General features: G+C 39.2%; 2 protein-coding genes across 2 annotated transcripts in view; one reads left to right on the top strand and one right to left on the bottom strand.

The window, feature by feature from the left end:
* Positions 1-636, bottom strand: part of QRSL1 (glutaminyl-tRNA synthase (glutamine-hydrolyzing)-like 1) — a 15,103-nt gene extending 14,467 nt beyond the window's left edge. Inside the window, exon 1 of the mRNA XM_009327936.1 lies at positions 538-636. Within this exon, the coding sequence (XP_009326211.1) occupies positions 538-636 (99 nt within the window). The remainder of the gene's footprint in view (positions 1-537) is intronic.
* Positions 637-1,220: 584 nt separating this feature from the next.
* The window catches only part of RTN4IP1 (reticulon 4 interacting protein 1), a 23,791-nt gene continuing 5,903 nt past the window's right edge, over positions 1,221-19,108 (top strand). The window contains exons 1-8 of the mRNA XM_009327937.1: positions 1,221-1,287; positions 1,518-1,669; positions 2,461-2,529; positions 2,775-2,899; positions 7,887-7,935; positions 9,498-9,634; positions 11,806-11,989; positions 13,326-13,418. Of these exons, the coding sequence (XP_009326212.1) occupies positions 1,221-1,287; positions 1,518-1,669; positions 2,461-2,529; positions 2,775-2,899; positions 7,887-7,935; positions 9,498-9,634; positions 11,806-11,989; positions 13,326-13,418 (876 nt within the window). The remainder of the gene's footprint in view (positions 1,288-1,517; positions 1,670-2,460; positions 2,530-2,774; positions 2,900-7,886; positions 7,936-9,497; positions 9,635-11,805; positions 11,990-13,325; positions 13,419-19,108) is intronic.

The raw sequence follows: 19,108 nt of genomic DNA on the forward strand, positions 1-19,108 counted from the left end.
CCTGTCCGCCCCGGTAGTCACCTGTCTCGGCAGTGTCAAAAGGCCCCCTCGAAGCAGGTGTCGTCCCCGGCCTCTTTGAAACTTATTTTTTTCAAGTTCTTAGGAAGAAGGATACACAAAGCCATTGCTTTTCTGAAGACAAGAGTGTGTGTGTTGGGGGGGGGGGGGGGGGGGGGTTTGTTAAGCTTTTAATCTAAGTGACCAATTGCTGTCCTCTGCAGGCATGCCACTCACAAGTCAGCTTCCTTTTGTTCGTAGCATGACCATGGTGGGGTTTTTTTCCTGGCCTTCTCCCCCGTCCCCACTATCTGGGTGTTGGCACTCTCTTGATCGAGAGACTAGTCCTCCCAAGAAGCAGCGTTCCCCCTGAGAGGTACTGGATTTTCCCATCTCTTTGAGGTGAACGGGGCTGAAGGTCAAAGTTACTGCAAAGTCAGCACGTGCGAGCTAATCCAAACCATGTTGTTCGTTGTCGTGTCCCTTCTGAATTGCCATCTGAGTACCTGCTGGCCCAGGAAATCTACATCTTTGACTGACTAACTCTTTGTATTTGACCCATTTAATCAGATTTTTCCTCAATTTCAAGGTTCGAAATACAAGAAGGAAGTTGCAGTAGTAGAAGACCTTGTATTTCATGTTGAGAAGTGATTTGCACACCAAATCAGATTCAGGAGTGCATGCAGAGATACCTGCAGGAAGCCTACCGACAGAGCTGTAATTTATGTCTTGGGTCTCTAATAAATTAATTTAAAAAAATCTTTGTCTATAATTGTAAGTTTGATTATGGGACATTTGCTTTCTGAGGATTCCAGTTGAGTGACCCACTTGAACTGCGAGGCTGCTACTAGTATTTTGAGTCAGTATAAAAGTATTTCGAAGAAACTACATTTTCATCCTGCTTTCAAGGTGCCTGTTTTTGTGTCCGTTTCTTTTCTTTTCAGTATAAAACCACTTTCTAGCATAATGGGGCACCTAGGCAGACTTCTCCAAACACTTGAAAGGGCATACATGCCTGAATGCAGACTTTCTTAGGCTGAGCAAAGTTACTAGATGGGTAATTCGCAGCATTTAGCTATTGCTTACTGAACAGAAATTCAGGTTACTCATCTTAGGATATGTGCCTTAGTAATTCTTACAATTATTTTCATGGTGCTTTCTTTACAGTACTTAATTTGAAAAGGCAAATGGAAAGCTTGGAGTTCTTTTGGATTCCTAGCTACATGACGCTGTTGGAAAATGGAGCGTTTCTAGCAGACTTCTTAGAATTTCTGGCAGTGTTATCACATAGTAAATATTTTTATAATGGAGGGCCATTTCATGGGCAAATAAGCCAGAACTGAGATTTGCTCTTTTTTTGTAAAATCTGTAAAAGTATAAAATATTGCAGTTTTTTTGCATGCTGAAGTTACAACAGAAATGAGGCATGTTAGGTACAAACAGTCCTTTCTAACTGGAATTGTTCAGTTAATAAACGAAAACTCAGTACAGTATGTCATGGTTAATTTCATATTTTGCAGGTGGTTATGGTGCAACTGCATTAAATATGAAGCGGGATCCCCTGAAACTCAAAAGCGCGGACACTGAATTTCCACTAACACTTGGTCGAGATGTCTCTGGTGTTGTTATGGAATGTGGACTGAGTGTGTCTTATTTCAAACCTGGAGATGAGGTGATGCCACCAATCTCTCTTTTTCTAAAATGTGTAGTTAAAATATACTATGAGATGTTCAGCTTTCTTTTTCCGCTTAGGAAAATTTTTTTTTATGTTGTTGCACTCTGAATGAGGACTATCTAGCAGTAAATTCCTAGAATGCTTTCTTCCCTACTTTTTTTCTCTGAAAAACATGGTCTTTCGCAGACTTGCTTCTGCAAGTTAATTTCCCTTCTGTTTTTTAATTTTTGGTCCATTTCAGTGGTAACGAGAAGAATTGTATTTATTTATAAGTGCACACTCAAGACGCTGCTTCATTTTTGACTGAAGATAGAATTCTAATAGGAAAGGATTAGTTCTTTTTTTTCTTGAGTAACTTACTTAGGATAGGAACTCTGGCATAATGCAAGAACGACTTCGTGAGTCCCCACATAAATAGTGGTATTGTTTGCTTTCACCTTCACTAGTTGTTCACATTTCACCAGTTTTAGTATAGCAAATTCTGATTCCTCCCTGCCCCATCCCCTCCAGCCTGGGCTTTCCTGGCATGGAAGTAGTTTGGGTTTTTTGAAAAATTATGTCTTATGCACAGTATAGTACAATTTATTTACATAGCTCTGCAGTCCTTAATTTAGTCAGTCTTGCGATGTTTTTTTGTGTAAAGAGTAAGCTAAACTGGTTTCTGATAAGCAACAGTGAAGACATTCTGCAAATTGGAAAAAAGGTTTCTTTAATGAAGAAAACTGCTGTGTAGGTACAATCATGTGCAAAGTCACAAAAATTGATGGTTGTTTTCTGTTTGGTTTTAGGTGTGGGCAGCAATTCCTCCATGGAAACAGGGCACTCTGTCAGAGTTTGTGGTAGCTAGTGGAAACGAGGTAAACCTTCAAAAATGTGGCTAACAGACAAAATCCCAAAATTGTAAAGACTGGCATTTTTTTTTTTCTTCGGTGGCTAAGTAACTGTCTGTTTCTTGGTGCTTGGATTGATTTAGACTCCAGCTAATTATGAAGATAGTTGAAAATGTGGAATACACAATCTGCAATTCAGTAAACCTTGTTTAAATATTTCAGTGTCACGTAGGATCTGCTGTGTGGCTTAGATACGATTGATTTTATTTCAGGTGTCTTTTAAGCCAAAGTGTCTCAGTCACACAGAAGCTGCCTCCTTACCATATGTAGGTCTCACAGCCTGGTCTGCAGTTAACCAAGTTGGAGGACTGAACCGAAGTAATTGTAGTGGGAAAAGGTACGTAAATAGTTCTGGTGCTAAAACTTAGTGTTTCATTTTTATACTGATTAGCTGCTTCTAAGACATGTCCAACAGTGATGAAGACTGTTATACCATGACATTCACAAAGACCAGCTGGCCTGAAGGTGCTAGATTCAATCTACACAATTGCTGAGAGAGAGGCTTCTTTAGAGGGAGACTCAGACGAGGACCCTAACTGAAGTGTACCTAGTCACTTGCTGCTCGCTTCCTCTATATAGTGACTATATAGTGACTATAGTCCATTGTATATCTAATGTGTAGGACTATATAGAGAATTTAAGGATGGTATTTCTAGGAATCTATAGGGACTTTGTCTTTCTGCCTGCTAGGACAGCTATACAAATGTAATATCCTCTCTCTGAGTTATTTTGGCAACTCACAAAAAGCCCTCTCAACTACAGAGGTGTGGTTCACTCAGTTCCTGCATGCGTGGGCCATTTGGAACAGACTGGTTTTCCAGCTTTTTAGGAAAAAATGAGCAGGTGACTGGGTCTCATTTGACCTGTAGGCTAGAACTTTGATGAGGTCAGGCATGCAGAAGAGACGAGGAAAACCTGCAAGATGGGCAGCCAAATGAAATAGAAAAATTGGCTTTTTTTATCAGCCTGTTAATCTGACAATGACAGATGAAGGACAGAAGAGGACAAATGCATTGAAAGATTGGAGCAGATACCGTTTTTCTCCTGATAATTGAAATTTGCAGTTACTTTGGCCTTTGGATGTTTGTGTAAATAGATAGCAAAATGTTCAGAATGGAAAGAAGGGCAAAAGTAAAACGGCTGGAATTGAAAAATAATCATTAAAATTACTATGCTGCACCAAAAATGTAGGTCATAAAGTAATATTGGGCAGTAGGACTCTAGATGCTTGACCTCCTCTTATCTTGGGTGTTACTGTTGTAAAGCAACACATTGCAAAGGACATTAGATTTATTGAAATTCTTCACCCACATCTTTAGAAGATAATTGATTGAGTCGTTGTTCATATGTTATGGTAAATGTCATCATGAAAATATCAAGTAATTGTTTGTTCTAAAGATAAACAATGTTTTGAGAAAATGAAATTGTAAAATTTAAAGCAATTTCAAAGAGACTTCATTGAAATTAACTTCCAGCTAGTGATAAAATTCTACATATGTTGCCTTCCTTTTTATTTTTCAGTATTTAGACTTTTTTACTATCTTAACTTTCACATGTAAATGGAATTAACTTAAAGATATATTGATAGGCTAGCCTTATTTAAAGTATCTTTCCAATCTTCAGGTAAGTGTTTAGATTGTTAAAAGTGAAATTCAAACGGCATTTATATTGTGTCTTTACATTAAACATTTACTTTTATGTTCCCAGTAAATATTTAATTACTCTGTCAGCAAAAAACATTTTAATGTACTGTCTATCCCAGCCGAAACCAGGACATGTACTTACAAAATTATGATGTTTCCCATCTAGAAGTTTTGAATTGTAAAAACAGCAGAGAATGACTTACGTGATGGTAGCTTTTTTCCCCTGAAAAATTTCTTGTAGGAAAATACATAAAATGCATTGAAGGGGCTGTGCAAAAGTATATTCCGTGAACTTTACATTACTCTCGCAAGGCCATCATTTCAAAAGACAAGAATTTACATAATGTTTCTTAATTTCTTGAAATAATTTAATATGTTTGGTAAGAAGTTACTTATGCATGTGATTTTATGTTGGTCTTTTTGTTTCCTGTAGGTATATGTAAATAGCTATGTAGAAGGGTGTATATACACACCAGAGTGTGTCTTATTTTGAAAGAGCAGCTGTATTCCTTGATGAAAGCTACTTCACTGATACTTTATTGCAGTGTTAAGACACCTTAGAAACAGCGAGATTTTTCTATTGGTGTGTATTGTTTTCTTTGCCTCTTTAAGGTGGAAGGGTGGGCTAATCAAATACTTGCTGACAGTCCAACATCTGACTGTATGTTGATCTGACAGGAGTATCTGCTGCATCTGCGCACACTTTCACAAATTTTGTTTTTACAAGTTACCTGAAGTGTGCTCTTACTGTTTGTGATGTCCCCTGCTTCACTATAACTCCAGTCATTTCTCCATAACTTTTATCCTATAGCACTGTAACTTATGTCGGTATTCTTGCACAAGATAAATGTGTTCTTGTTATCCAAAATGTTCAGAATGACTTTATTGTTTTGAAGTTCTCTGTGGATAATACCTGGAGAGCTTCTCATACGTGCTAGTGTCCTGTTTCAGTAGAAAGGGGATATGCTTGTTCAACAGTAGCTGTTAAATATCTTGCTTGCTGTATTAACAAAAAGCATGATAAAAACAAACCTGACAATTTGAGAAGTTCTTGAAAACATTTACGTTAATATTAAGTGAAAGTCTTTTATATAAATACAGAGTCAATATTTTATACATTTAAGTATGCTGGGGAGAGACGCTGGATTCTGCTGCTGTAAGCTATTAAATGTACGCTCCTGGTTTATATTGTTACAATGAAAATTTGAATGATAGAATAACCCAAGAAAGTATTTTTTTCAAAGTCTGTGTGTTATTTCATCATTTTATCTGTTGAGAAGTACAAAGTGAGTGTAGGTTGTAAAACTTCTTGATAGGGTAAATGCTTCTTGATACAGGAATGAATCTTGTAGGGACATTTTGTTGGCATAATCAAATGGAATTTAGTTTTTTATATATATATATAATCGATATATTTATTCAATAAATATTTTTTATTTGGCATGTATCTGAGTCACTGAAAATTGTTAGTTGTTTATAATCTGGAGAAAATGTTAGTCCGTGATCTGTACCACTCCCTACCCCCTGTGTCTTCTGGCGGAGGGGACACAGCTGAAACAGGTCCTGGCTCTCTGATGCTAGTTTTTGACCACACCATAGTTCCAAGCAGGGCCTAGGGAGAAGGGCTAAACTCTGAAATCCCATGGAGAGGTCTGCTGACTCTCTGATCATTTGAACAGCCTTGGTAAATACTGGCTTGAATTATGTGCCTCTGTCAGAAGGGAGCAAAGCCTGGGGTATGAACGTGTGTTTTGTTCTTTTCAGAGAATTGGTTCTCTTGGATCTCTCTTCAGGTCAAATAATTCGTTAGTTTGTTCCCTCGTGCACGTGCTTATGTGTTAGTTTACTCCTGAGCTCACCTTTGCAGTGAAACAGGTAGTTTCTCTGGTATGTTTTCTCCTGGCTGTGTTTTCCTGAGGCAATGCAAACAAAACTGTGCCTGCTTTGGCACTTTCCACCATCTGTGGTCCTTCAGTAACCAAATCGGGAAAGTATTTCTACCTGAAGAGTCTCAAGGGCTTTTACTGAAGGGGAAAATAAAGTTCTAGCCAAGCAGCTCCCCAAAACTGAAAATGTTACCTAAATCCTTGAGCAAAATGTGCATTTTAAAATGCCAGCTTTCTCCAAAGTTTGTAGTGGAAGAGATGCCCTTTAGGCAAGGAGTAAAATTGGAAAGGCAGTTTGACGAGGTTTTTTTGAAAGGATTTAATTGTGACTGTCCTTTGTAAGGGTAAAGATGGGCTTAACCGAGTATCTTGTGTGTAGCATCCCTGAGCCTTTTCAAGTATAGTAAAATCTAAATATGAAGGTTGCTTCAGGCATCTGTCATTAGAAGCATGGTTCTGAGGATAAGTACTTTTTCGCAGATTTAAAAGCTGCAGGCATTGTGGTTTCAAATTCTTAATCTGAATTTTGCAGCTTGGATCAGAGAAATAGGAGGGAATAGAATCCGATCAGTTACAAAAGAGGAAACATTTTAAAATGGATACTGTGACCAAAGCCAAGTCTCTTAGGTTACTTCAAAGGATTTTTGTAAACTGAGACTCCAGATTGTATAGTACAATTTTGCACTGTAAAAAGCAAACGTCTAGCACGGTAGAGTTTAAAATGGGAACACCACCAGCTTCTGGAGATACTGAAAATTTTTCTGGCAAACAGAAGTTCTGAGAAACATGATGTTCCCCGGTCCTATGCCAAGACTTCATCTTGGATCTTCCTTTTGTCCTAGAATTAGCAAATGGGTCCAAAGTCCAAGCACTGTTTGTAGCTTCTGCAGCAAGGCTTTCTTACTAATTCCCTTTCTGAAATTTAGTTATTTAATAAAATATCCGGATGAAATTTTTGAGCAGTGATTAGGCTGCTAGCAGTAAAGTTCTCGCACCACTAAACTTGCATTCATTTTTATGAAATTTAGGGTGGTGTGTTCAGTTAAACTGAACTCTCACTTGCTAATAATTTGGTAATGTACTTTTTCATTTTCTTGCTTGTGTGCCAATTTCTACAACCTGGCATTTACAGGGTCTTGTTGAGATGTACTGAACTGGAAAATTTCTACTGCCCTTTTTCTAAAGAAGGCGGCACATATGTTAAGTTAATAGAACTTAAACTTGTTTATGGTCAGGCTACTTCATTGGCTTTTTGTCTTTCTTTTAGATAAATACTATGCAATATGGGAAAATTATGTTCCATATATTCTGAAGTTCCCAGTCTCCCTAAATAATGTGATACTAAACCACTTTTTCTCTTAGATAACACCAATTTGTGAATCAGATTTTTTTCTTTAGGAGATACAACAGTGGAGTCTGGGAGACAGAAAGGCTCTTAACTGATTTTGTCCCAAACGAAGCAATTATGTTTAGGAAAGTGAGGACAGGGACAGGGCTTTTGCGTGATAAATGTTACTGCCTGACAGCTCCACTGCCTGGTTTTAGTGGAAAGCACATATGAGGGAGTCTCTTTGGCTGTGCTGAGATAATGCTCTTGGCGCAGGAAACATGGTCAGCAATGTTAAGTCACATTGCTGGCTATCTGAAGAGTTAACCACTAAGTAACATTGAATGACAAATACAATCTTTTGCTTAAAATAATTTGGTGTCAGAGATGTATGAGAAGCATTAGAATACATAGTTACTATAGACTTTATTAAAGAACTATTTAATATATTTTAATTTTCTTTTACAGAGTATTAATATTAGGAGCTTCAGGAGGAGTTGGTACATTTGCTGTACAGGTAATATAAACCAGCACACCCAGGATGCATCTTCAAACTATTCAATATGAAAGAAAAAATTAACGGAAGGGAATTGAGGGAAGGAATAGTGAAATAGCAAGCTACTGATCGATCTGTCTGATCAATCTGATCGATATTTCCAAAAGTGAAATATTTTCAGATTTATTGCTTTCCATTTGTTACGTTGTATTAGTTTAAAGTAAGAAGCAGGGTCTTTCAAAGAAAGGAGTTGTGAGTGTAGGTAGTGAAAGATCGCATTTCACAGTTTGGGTGCAGGAAATCTCTAATTGGTGAAACTTGAAATATGTAGCCTGTTGTCATGTTCTCTCAGTCAGCTATGCTCCATAAATATGAAAAGAACTTGGTGTATGAGTAGAAAAACTGATGGAGAATGTATCATCTACCATAACTGTTGTAGGTGGTCAAATGACATGAGAGGCACCAGGCTTTTATGTGCAGTGTACATAAAGCACAGCGGCTTAGATTAGCTTTCCCTCACTGTTTTGCTCTGCTGCCCTTTTGTCTGTCTTCACTCCAGTAGCTCTAAACTTTGGAGAGTCAACATGCTCTTTTATTGATCCATTAATTGTGGGACATCCTCTTTTCATGCTCTCATTTAATTTGGGGATTTTGATTCTAATTGGTGTCATCTCATGCTGAAACATCTTTCTCTTGAGAATATGAAAAAAATATAGAAGTTGGGTGATTGCATCACTGCGTTCCATGTTACTAGACCATAAACATAGTGGTTTTAAAGAGCCTTACAGGAGATTTTTTAGTGGTGTGCTATTTGCCTGATCCATGATAAAGCAGGTGGCTAAATTAGATCAGTACGAAAGGCTGACCAGCCACTGACTACTTGTGATTTCTACCTGATTAATCCTGAGTAAACTACATTAATTAATCCGGAATAAATGTAAAAAAGATTACTGTGAATGAAAAATGAGATTACAAAAGAGATAAATAACTAGCAAAAATCCTTTACTTTGCTATAGCTTTTGGAGTAGAAGATATCCTGACATCCTCCCTGTGGTAAATCAGAGATGACTTCCTTCTTTTTCTTGTTATTAATATTTAAGCTATTTACAGTGAGATAGATATATGAAATACTTAATGAGCAGGTAGGAATATAAAATATTTTAATTTTAAATATTTAAAAATATTTAATGGTTGATCTGGTGACAGTTTTGTAGATTGGTTACTTGGACAATACCTCTTGGTATACATTTAGCTGACAGATTCAGATGGCAAACTGAGTATTTTATTTGAAGCCTCATTTATCCTGGGACCTGATATCTGTAAGTGGCATTAAAAACCCACCCTCCTTCCTCCACACCAACTCCTCCCTCCCCAAAACCTCCTTAAATATTGATAAATTCTAACTGTTGTTTGTCTGTGGGCTGTGTGACAAGTTATCCTGTGTTGGAACACAGTCTCCCCACTCCCTACTAAAGGTGCTCATTTATTATATAAATATAATGAGATTTTGGCTTTTTAAGTTGTTCTCAATGTTTCATTAAATTTTAAACTTTGGACTTCTTTCTTTTTATACTTGTTTTTAGCTAGTGAAGGCCTGGGGTGCTCACGTGACAGCAGTTTGTTCTCATGATGCCAGCACACTGATGAAAAAGCTTGGAGCAGATGATGTGATTGATTACAAATCTGGAAATCTGGAAGAGCAACTTAAAACATTACCCTTGTACGTGTTTGTGTTGCTTAATACTGAGATGAAGGTGTTGGTGGTCTGACGTTCTGCCTTTTGATTGCTTGACTCCAGTCTATCAGAACTTCCTCTTTTTTTTTTGTTTTTTTCCCCATTTCTAAAGCATTACTCTGTAAAGCAAATTCATCCCAGCCCTTTTTGAATGCAGTTTGCCAAGTGAGTATCCCAGGCACAGATTTCATTGTAAGGCTAAGCCAGTTAATTGGGCTTGTGGAGGCAAGCTCACTTTCACATGCTTCTCTTCAATGACTGTGATTTGAACAGTTTTGTCAGCTTCCATCCAAGGATCTCAGAGCATTTACAAAGCATGAATAAATTAAAATAAGTCTCAGAAATCCTGTGTGAGGTTAGTAAATAATAAAATTGATCTTCTAGAGGGAAAAACTACGTCGTGAAGCAGTTAAGTGGCTTGCCTGAAGGCCTTTAGCCACTGTGCAACTCAGCTGGGAGTTAATTTCTCTTCTGTAATGTTGGGTAGGGCTGCCTCTGATAAACAATCACACTTATCTTGTCAAAGCAGTTATGTTTAAATTAGCTTGGGGGCTTTCTCTGGAACTGAAGTTTTTTTTGCTTTTGTAATCTTTCCATCTGTTTAAACTTAGTCTACTGTGACTTGTATTTGAGTATGGTATTTACACTGCTCTTTTTAGCTAGATTGAGTTAACTTTCTGGGAGGGGAAATAGGAGCTGTTCAATCTATGAAGGAATCTTACTGATAACTGTGCTAAGAAGGCATGTGCCCTTTAACACGTGTGATTGTCAGCAGGCCTGAGGTCAACTGTGAGGGTACTGGCACTGTCTGTATGGGGAGGGTGTGCAGCAACTAACTTTGCAGTTTGCAAGCAGTGCTAAATTTGCCTTTCTGCAATTCAACATCTTAAGTGCTAAACACCCATTCTAGCAAGTGACCCTTTTTAGGAGCTATCGACAACACTGTCTTAGGGTGCATTTTTATGATATAGCTAAGCCGATCAGTCAGGTATACTGAGGAGGATGGTCCTACTTCCCTCCTCTTTTCAGTTGTACTGACTCTTCAGACTCCATGGTGAGCTAGTTTTTCCTGGAGCATTAGTTTTCATGATTTTAATTTCTCTTGCTGGCAGCCAACTGTTAGGTTGACTGAACTGTGACATGAAATCACATCCCTGGAAGACAGGCAGGAAGACTGTCTTTCCAGAGATAAGAACTTTTCTATTTAATTTGCATAAAGTATTTTCCCTCTTATTTGTAGTTTATTTAGATTTGATGTATGTGTGTATACATATCTATTGCAATCTGGAGATTGCTGGAAATTTACAGATGAGAATGAGCTGTGCATCTAACAGAATAGGTGCGTAGCTCCCTGTTGCCCTATTCAGCCTTTACAGACTCACATGCTGGGATTGTGAGAAGGAACGCTGAAACTGTGGCTTGTTGCCAGAGGCTGCACATACCCATTCCACGGGGGGAAGGTTTTAGACCCTCTCCATTGTTAGGTTCTACATTGAATAGGTGAATTTGAAGAAAAGAACTGTCAGTAAAGGTAAAGTGGTCCCAAAACAAATAGGGAGGTCAAAAAGGACTTTTAGAAGTGAAGCTGAGAATTGGGTCAAAAAAAAGATGTGAGGAGATAAGGGTTAGTAGAGTAATTTGTTCATGTAACTTTGGCCACTGGAACCAACTTTCGCATGAGCACAGCATGTACAGGAGATGTTCCTAGTCAGGGCGTGAGTCCAGACTAGTTTGTACATGCACATAACATATTGTTCAATGCTAGGACCAGACCTCGAGACTGTTCCAGTAGTCTCAGTGGGAGGGCTGAAGGGATAGAGCTCTAGAAGGCTTTAAGCAAATAGAGAATGTAGTTGTGCATCTAAGAGTCTACTTTTTGGAGTTCAAGAGCCGTTTAAGTTATCTAAATAGCCTGTGTCTGCTGTGCAGTGAATGGGCAATAACCTGTAAATTTAACTCCCATTGCACAGTAAAGCTGGGATTTAGCTGAAGTCGGGGGACTTTCTTGGTACTGTCGTGCAGGCAGTTGTTTTAATGCATTGCAGTGATATGTAAAAATGTAAACTACGGCCAATTTCTAATGTGAATTGGCTTAATTATGATGAAATTATATTCCCCGTGTCATGATTGTAAGCCTGTTCTTTACGTGTCTGCAGATTTGATTTCATCCTCGATAATGTTGGTGGATCCACTGAGAAGTGGGCTCTAGATCTCCTGAAGAAATGGTCAGGAGCAACATACGTTACCTTAGTGACACCTTTCTTGATCAATATGGACAAACTTGGAGTGGCTGATGGCATGTTACAAACAGGAGTCACCGTTGGTTCCAAAACTGTAAAGGTATTTGACAAAATCCTATATACTTCAATATTATGTAGTACTCTAGTGGCTTGCTTTGTGGCTTGGATGCTAGTCATGTGGCTCATCTGTCTTATTTTCCTCATGTATCATTAAGTATACTTCAGATGCATTTTTATTCTTCTTTCTCGCACTGAAAAAAAATGTGTTGGGGTGGTGCTGATTGGTGTATGTGGTAGTTTGAGGTGCTTTGAAGTTTTGATTCCTTACTGTGCTTTTCATTGTGGCCTTTTCCATATGGCCTCCCTAGCGAGTCCTGCTGACAGCTAGTGTTTCATAGTAAACAGAGCAAATCCCTGCCTCATTGAAGTGAGGGTAATTTTGCTACTTGCTTTAGGCTGGTCAGGCTTTCTCTCAAAACATTGTTCCATGACTGATTCTCTTCATCCTATTCCAGCACCAGAGAGTAATAAAAGTGGTTGAGGGTGGCTAGAAAGCCTTTCATGTCTTTCATGTTCATGTGTCTGGATGGTGATACTGATTTTTCTAGTTTTCATAAGTGGGTCTTAAAATGTTCAGCCAGTGGCTAGATCAGTGAGGCTTTTTAGAACTTTTCTTTTTCTTCCCTCAACATGTGTATTTGCTCTCCAAATGAATGCTTTTCAAGCAGTTGCCATGGTATTCCTATGATGGCATGGCTGAATGAGATTCTAAGTCCTGCACCGATACTTTCAAAGGAAAGCTCAAAAACAAAATGAAAAGGCTGGAGGAAATCATGTACTATTTTTTTCTCAGTGTGCATGTTTCTGTGATGAGGAGCGTTGTATGCCATGTATTAGAAATCATCTGGCCCTCTTATTCCTATTACGACTTACTCAGAGGAGGTGCTCTTGACCTGTGCTCGTGAGATCTTCCCAAAATGCTTTTCATGTGAGCTGCCATCTGTCATTGGACGGTGATGACTTTGGCAGATGTGATGGTGAAAAATTTAATCACTGACACTGAGGTGGAAGGTTCTAAATGTCACATTTCTGGGTTTATTTCACCCCCTTTGTGAATGTGCATAAACATATAGCACAGTTTCTCTGTTACGTAACAAATAATGCTGTTTCTAGCTGCAGAGACAAGGTGGTTGTTTTTCTCAACTAGCTGACTTGTGCAATTGGACACAAAATTCACCCTGATCCTATTGTGGTAATACAACATCCCTGTCTGTACATTTAATCCACATGCTTAGGTGACGTTTTTTTCAGACACTAGCATATAATTTCCATGTCTTTTCCTTAAGTTACTTCTCTAGTGCTTCTGTTCATCAATTGTAGTTCCCATTTCAGTTTGCTCTCATGATTTTTTAAATATATTTTGATCTTTCTTGCAGCATCTCTTTAAAGGAGTCCATTATCGGTGGGCATTTTTTGTGCCAAGTGGCCCAAGTTTGGATGAAATAGCAGAACTAGTTGATTCTGGAAAGGTATGTCAGTAACGATTATTTGGCTGTTTGTGCTGAAAGAGGTGCTGCTTTGACTCAAAAATGGTGTAGTTCACAATTAGGGAATAAAATGTTATGAGAGTCACAGTGAGGAAAACTAGTTAAGAATTGACTTGCTCCAGTTTCTAACCGCTGCCTTTTGTATGGAATTTAAGAATTTGTAATCCTTAAGACTGTTCTGCCTTCTCCCTCTCCACCCTACCTGTTTTTAAAAACACAAAGCTTACTAAGTTATGAGGAAAGAATGTCCAGCAATTGTTTATTTTTGCCAGTGGGAATCATTTAGCCTGAACTCTGGTGTTGAAAATGATGTTTTAAGAGGCCTCATTTGGTCAGAATGAACATGACTGCGTGTATCTGCATATGCAAAATTGCCTAGCCTGGATGATCCAGGAGTCCTGCGCATAATGTGCACAGAACTAGAATACTCAGGTTATTGCAGGTCATAGACGATCTGCGTTGGCAGAGTGGTGACAAGAATCTTGTGTTTCATTATTTCAGTGCTTCAGAGTATAATGTTTGTGCTAATTCAGCACAGTGACTTGGAATATTGTGAGCGTTCCTAAGCTTTCAGGGAATCTCTTAGTGGACTTGGGGGAAAGGCATGAAGCAGCAGCTAGATTACTGCTTTTCTGGTCGTCTCAGGTTTATGAGCTTGTTACAAAATGTGTGTGAGAGTGAGCAGTTATTGGACTGTGTGGTGCTCTAGGTCCTGGCAGCATCCTCTTTTGGATAATTTCATGTTGCCAAAAGTCACGGCGTAGGGGATATGGACAACTGCCGTTAATCTTTCTGTGTGGTACCTAAGCAGAAGAGGAAGCAGAGTCTGCCATGACAGCTGGCAATTCCAGTATGTGAACTGTCAGGCCATCTTGTGCTCAAAATTTGTGCATATTAGTAAAATCTAGATCTCTCAAAGTCTGAGTGTTGATCTCCTTTTTCGCTATGCATTATGTTCCAGAGTTTGGAGAAGAGTAAATAAACTGCTGTCGTACTAAAGGCCTCAGTGCTGCTGATCAGAATAAAAATCTTCCTGAATTCAGCCACTCTTATTCCTCTGTCATGACCAGTGTGCTGCTGACACAGCCAGTGGAAAGTCTGTGTTTCCTAAAAAGTTACCTACTCATGAACTGAGGCTGCAGCAGCAAATAAGCTGTGGTGGAGTGTGTTCCTGGGTACAGCTTTGCACCACTCTGCTTTGCATTATGGCCAGTGCTGTAGGCATTATCCCATGGTCAAGAAAGAAACCCTAGAAGATGCTCCTCATCCTGTGATTGCATCCAATCACACTACTAAATTATAATTGTCTAAGAAACAGAAATGCCCTTGTCTTTGTTCTTACCATTTGTCCTGATTCTCAGACAGTCACAACTTGTTTTGTGTTCTGCTCCTACCTTGTATGCAAAACAAATGCAGAATATGCCCATGAAGCCTCTTGGGAAACACCTGTTTATGCAATAGCGATAGGGCTTAATCAGTGCTCTCTGCTTAATAATCTGGACAGGTGAACTGTAATGCCATTTAAAATGTATGTCATACATATATGAATGTCCTGATGTACTTTTTGTTGTAAGATGATCATGAGGACAAAGATGTTTGCTTGGTCTTTTATTCTCTGTGCAAAAACAGGTCAGATTGTTTGTCTGCATAGTCATTGTTCTAGCAGCATTTTACTCTATCTTGTAAAATGTTGTAAACACCCATGCTATCATCAGTATTTTATAAGACCCAGATGTGTTCCATTTAGACAGATGTTAATAAGACTATGACCTTTGTTGTCTAGACGCAAGAGTTCTCTTAAATGGACAGATCATCCATTCAGAAGAGTAGGTGTTTGGAAAAAAGGCAGGAGAGAATTGCTGGAGGAAGCGTACCGTAATTTCCCCATACCTAAGTGAAAAGAAATGTTTATGTTTGAATAGGAGAGAATAAATGAGAATTTTAAAAAAAAACAAACCACAAAGCAATAAAAGTGTAGCAAGAAGACTTGGGGAAGCCAGGAAGGAGAGCTCATGTAGTTGAACTTCTTAGTTTTGAGTGAATACAGTTTTGAGTAATGCAGATTTAGTTATTTTGAAATTTCAGTGAATTGTCTTTTCTGTTACAGACATCTTAATTTTGAGATTGTAAAAGTGTGAATAGGGGAGCAACTGGAGAGCTCCTGAAAATGAGAGGCTTTTTTCAGGGAAGCTAAATCATGAGGGGGGATTTAAATGAAGGACATTAAAAAGAGCTAATGGTTTAAAGAGATGATGTTACAGTAAGTGAAGCTTTGAAGAGCATACGCCTGAAGCAGATACAGATCATACTGATTTGTCAGTGTTTTTTCTTCTGGTCTTTTTGCACCAACACAGATTTTTAGTTCTGATGATTTCATCATCTTCCTTTTGGAAAGCAAAAGGATTCTCAGTCCTTCAGTGGATGAACAATAAGCAAAAAGGGCATTTTGTTTAAAGATACTTGGTTTTCACACGGATGATCTTTGCAGCAAGGAATAGAGATTTGCAAAATGTCAGCTATGAGGAGGAGTTCTTTTAACAGCCTTTTTTAATGGGAAGGAGAAGGAGAGGATTTGATGAGCCGGTAGTGCAGGGAAGGAGAATAATTTTCCCTTTGTAATTTACCTGCGCATCAGCTCAGTTCTGGGGATTGTAAAACCATTTTCAGTTTATGAGCTGTTTTCTCTGCCTTGCGGCTGGACATCTTGCAAAGAGACTATTGTGAGACTGAGGGGCTGGGAGGCTGCTGCAACAGCAGTGGGCACAGAGAAAATCAAGTTCTTCCTTGTCAAATTTTAGAGATACTGGCTACTTTCTAAACTGCTGGGAAGTCCCTGTTGTGGGTTGAACTCTGCCAGTTCATTACGAGCCAGTAAGGACTGGCTTAACGTCGGCTCCACCAAATGAGTTGATGAAGAGCATGTCAGAAGCTGAGGATCTCTCTCCATGGCAGAATGTTCCTGGTGAATTACAAGGTTCTCGTCTAAAGACAACTGAAATCAACAGAGCCTTTAGTTCAGGACACCGATCTGCTGGCACACTGTTTGCTGAAGCATCGTCACCGGTCTCTGCTGCCAGCATCGTCACTGAAAGGCTTGCTAGGAATTAGTTTGGTATATTTGTGGTCAGTGTTGTGGATTTAACATTGACAGGCTTGATTTTTGCTGCTTGCTTAACTTTTTCCTCCATTTTAAGGATGTGCCATTTAGTCCTTGGTGAAAATATACCAAGCTCTTATAAGTACGTAAGTTTGTGGAAAGCCTCTAACTTATAATTGAGCACTTACTTTGCCTATTATAAAGCCTGATGGAGGAAGGCAGGCTCAAAAGACTCCTTAGTGTAGTAGGGGGGAGAACTAAGTATGTTGTATGTTCCTGCTGGACCATGATAGGATGTGAGTTAACATGCAGCCCTACAGAAATTTGAAATTTTCATTTTAGTTCAGTGCCATCTAAATGCAGTGCACATGTGCATGTGCAATATTTCTGGTGGCTTAATACTCTTCCCTTCAGAGCAGACTTGCATCACATGGGCTGATGGGTAACAGTTGGTTTTGCAGAAGGAAGTGTGAAGGACAGGTAGAGTCTCCAATCATGAAATTAATAGATCATTCTCTGCATTGTTTGCTTTCTAGTTAAATATTACAGCACAGGCACACAGAAGAAAACGATTGCATGCCTATATTAATGTAATTTGTGTGAAGTGTTGATTATGCATTTTGCTGAAGACACTAGATGCTTTGGATTTAGCACCTGCTGTTGTAGTTTGGAGGACAGGATGCTGACTGTTCTTTGGCCCTGCTGCTGTCTTCTTGTGCAATGCTGTACAAATCACATAACCTTTTGCTTCCATAATTTCTCTATCTACTAATGAGGGCTAATGCCCTTTATCTACCTTTGGTGATTTGCTCTAAGATTTAACACGCTGTTAAAATGTGGAATTCGGATGTTTTCTATTGCTAGTTTTTGCTATTCAGGAAGTAAACACAAATGGATATGGTCATCCGCTTTGACATTACTTGGGTTTTGAGTTGTTTGGATGGCCATGATTTAAGATGGCTTACATTCCTCCTGCAAGCATAGGTTATCACAGCTTCTTGACTTTGTATCCTAACTCGTGTGTATTGATTTGCTTCCAATTCGTCTTGTTACAGTTCTACAAGTAACTTTTTCCTTGGCCCTTGTTGCACAATTGTTGTAGATTTCTCTCATCTGTATGAATATCAAACAGCTAATGTAACATATCGAGTCCTTGAACGTTCTCCAAGTCTGGCATCCCTAGATGCGGCCTTCTCTGCAGTAATTCCAGTCTTTGTCTTGATGGCTGTGCTAAGGTATCTTAAGGTACCCGAGGTGACTCACCCTTGGGTGGTGCCAGCTTTACTTCCCCTATCTGAAAAAGGACTCTATACAATTCTGTCCTTAAATGTCTAAATTGACTAGAGGTCAGTCCTTCTTCCCACTCTCTTTAGTGACTCACACGCATTCCGACAATCAGCTTTCTCCATGCTAAATTGCAAAGCTTGCACTTTTTTTTTTTTAAATTTTGTGTTTTCTTATTGCAGTGCTTTTGCTTGCCAGGTTGGTTGGCTAGAGCCCAGAGAATGCTGATCAAGGAGAGGTTGCTGAAAGCTCTGTTCAGTCCTTTCTCTTCTAAAAGGAACGTCTATCTGCATTTTGCCATGGCCACCAAAAAAACCACTGTGATTTCTATTAAAACACATCTGCTCCTCTTCGTCCAGCACGTGGTAGCTTGCTTATGCTCTTTTATGAAGAGTGCTGTCTGTGAAGAAGACTAATAGAAATTTTGCATACTGTGGAGGGATAGGGTCTGAATATGTAAATTCACATAAACTACAATGAAGTCTGGAAAAATTTCGTCATATACCAGGTATTTAATCAAATGTGTGGCCTCAGCCTGGTGCAAATGCATATTCTGTAGAAAGTCAGTCCTAGTGTTCTGAGCTCTAGTCCCCTAGTGTAGGAGGGAATTATGTCCAGCACAGCAGTGAAATGTGGGGTCAACAAGACAGTTCTTGTCTGTTGTGAGTTTAATTTCCTGAGACTGGGGGAGATGCAGGTCATGCAGGACTATTCTTCTAGTATGTATATAATATATAATACGCTTTCATATATAAATATATATATATATAACTGTACTAAAGTTTGTTGGAGAGATATGGATTCGATGGATGGACTGTTCGGTGGATAAGGAATTGGTTGATGGTCGCATCTAGAGGGTAGCGGTCAATGGCTCAATGTCCGGATGCAGATCAGGGACGAGTGGTGTCCCTCAGGGGTCCATACTGGGACTAGTATTGTTTAATATCTTCATCAATGACATTGACAGTGGGATTGAGTGCACTCTCTGCAAATTTGCAGATGACACCAAGCTGAGTGGTGTGGTCAGCACACCTGACAGAAGGGATGCCGTGCAGAGGGACCTGGACGAGCTCGAGAAGTGGGCCTGTGTGAACCTCATGAGGTTTAACAAGGCCAAGTGCAAGGTCCTGCACCTGGGTTGGGGCAACCCCTGGTATCAATACAGGCTGGGGGGTGAAGGGATTGAGAGCAGCCCTGCTGAGGAGGACTTGGGGGTACTGGTGGATGAAAAACTGGACATGAGCCAGCAATGTGCGCTCGCAGCCCAGAAGGCCAATTGTATGCTGGGCTG

This window comes from Pygoscelis adeliae, unplaced genomic scaffold (assembly GCF_000699105.1).
Source record: "Pygoscelis adeliae isolate BGI_AS28 unplaced genomic scaffold, ASM69910v1 Scaffold76, whole genome shotgun sequence".
In the NCBI taxonomy this organism is placed as follows: Eukaryota; Metazoa; Chordata; class Aves; order Sphenisciformes; family Spheniscidae; genus Pygoscelis; species Pygoscelis adeliae.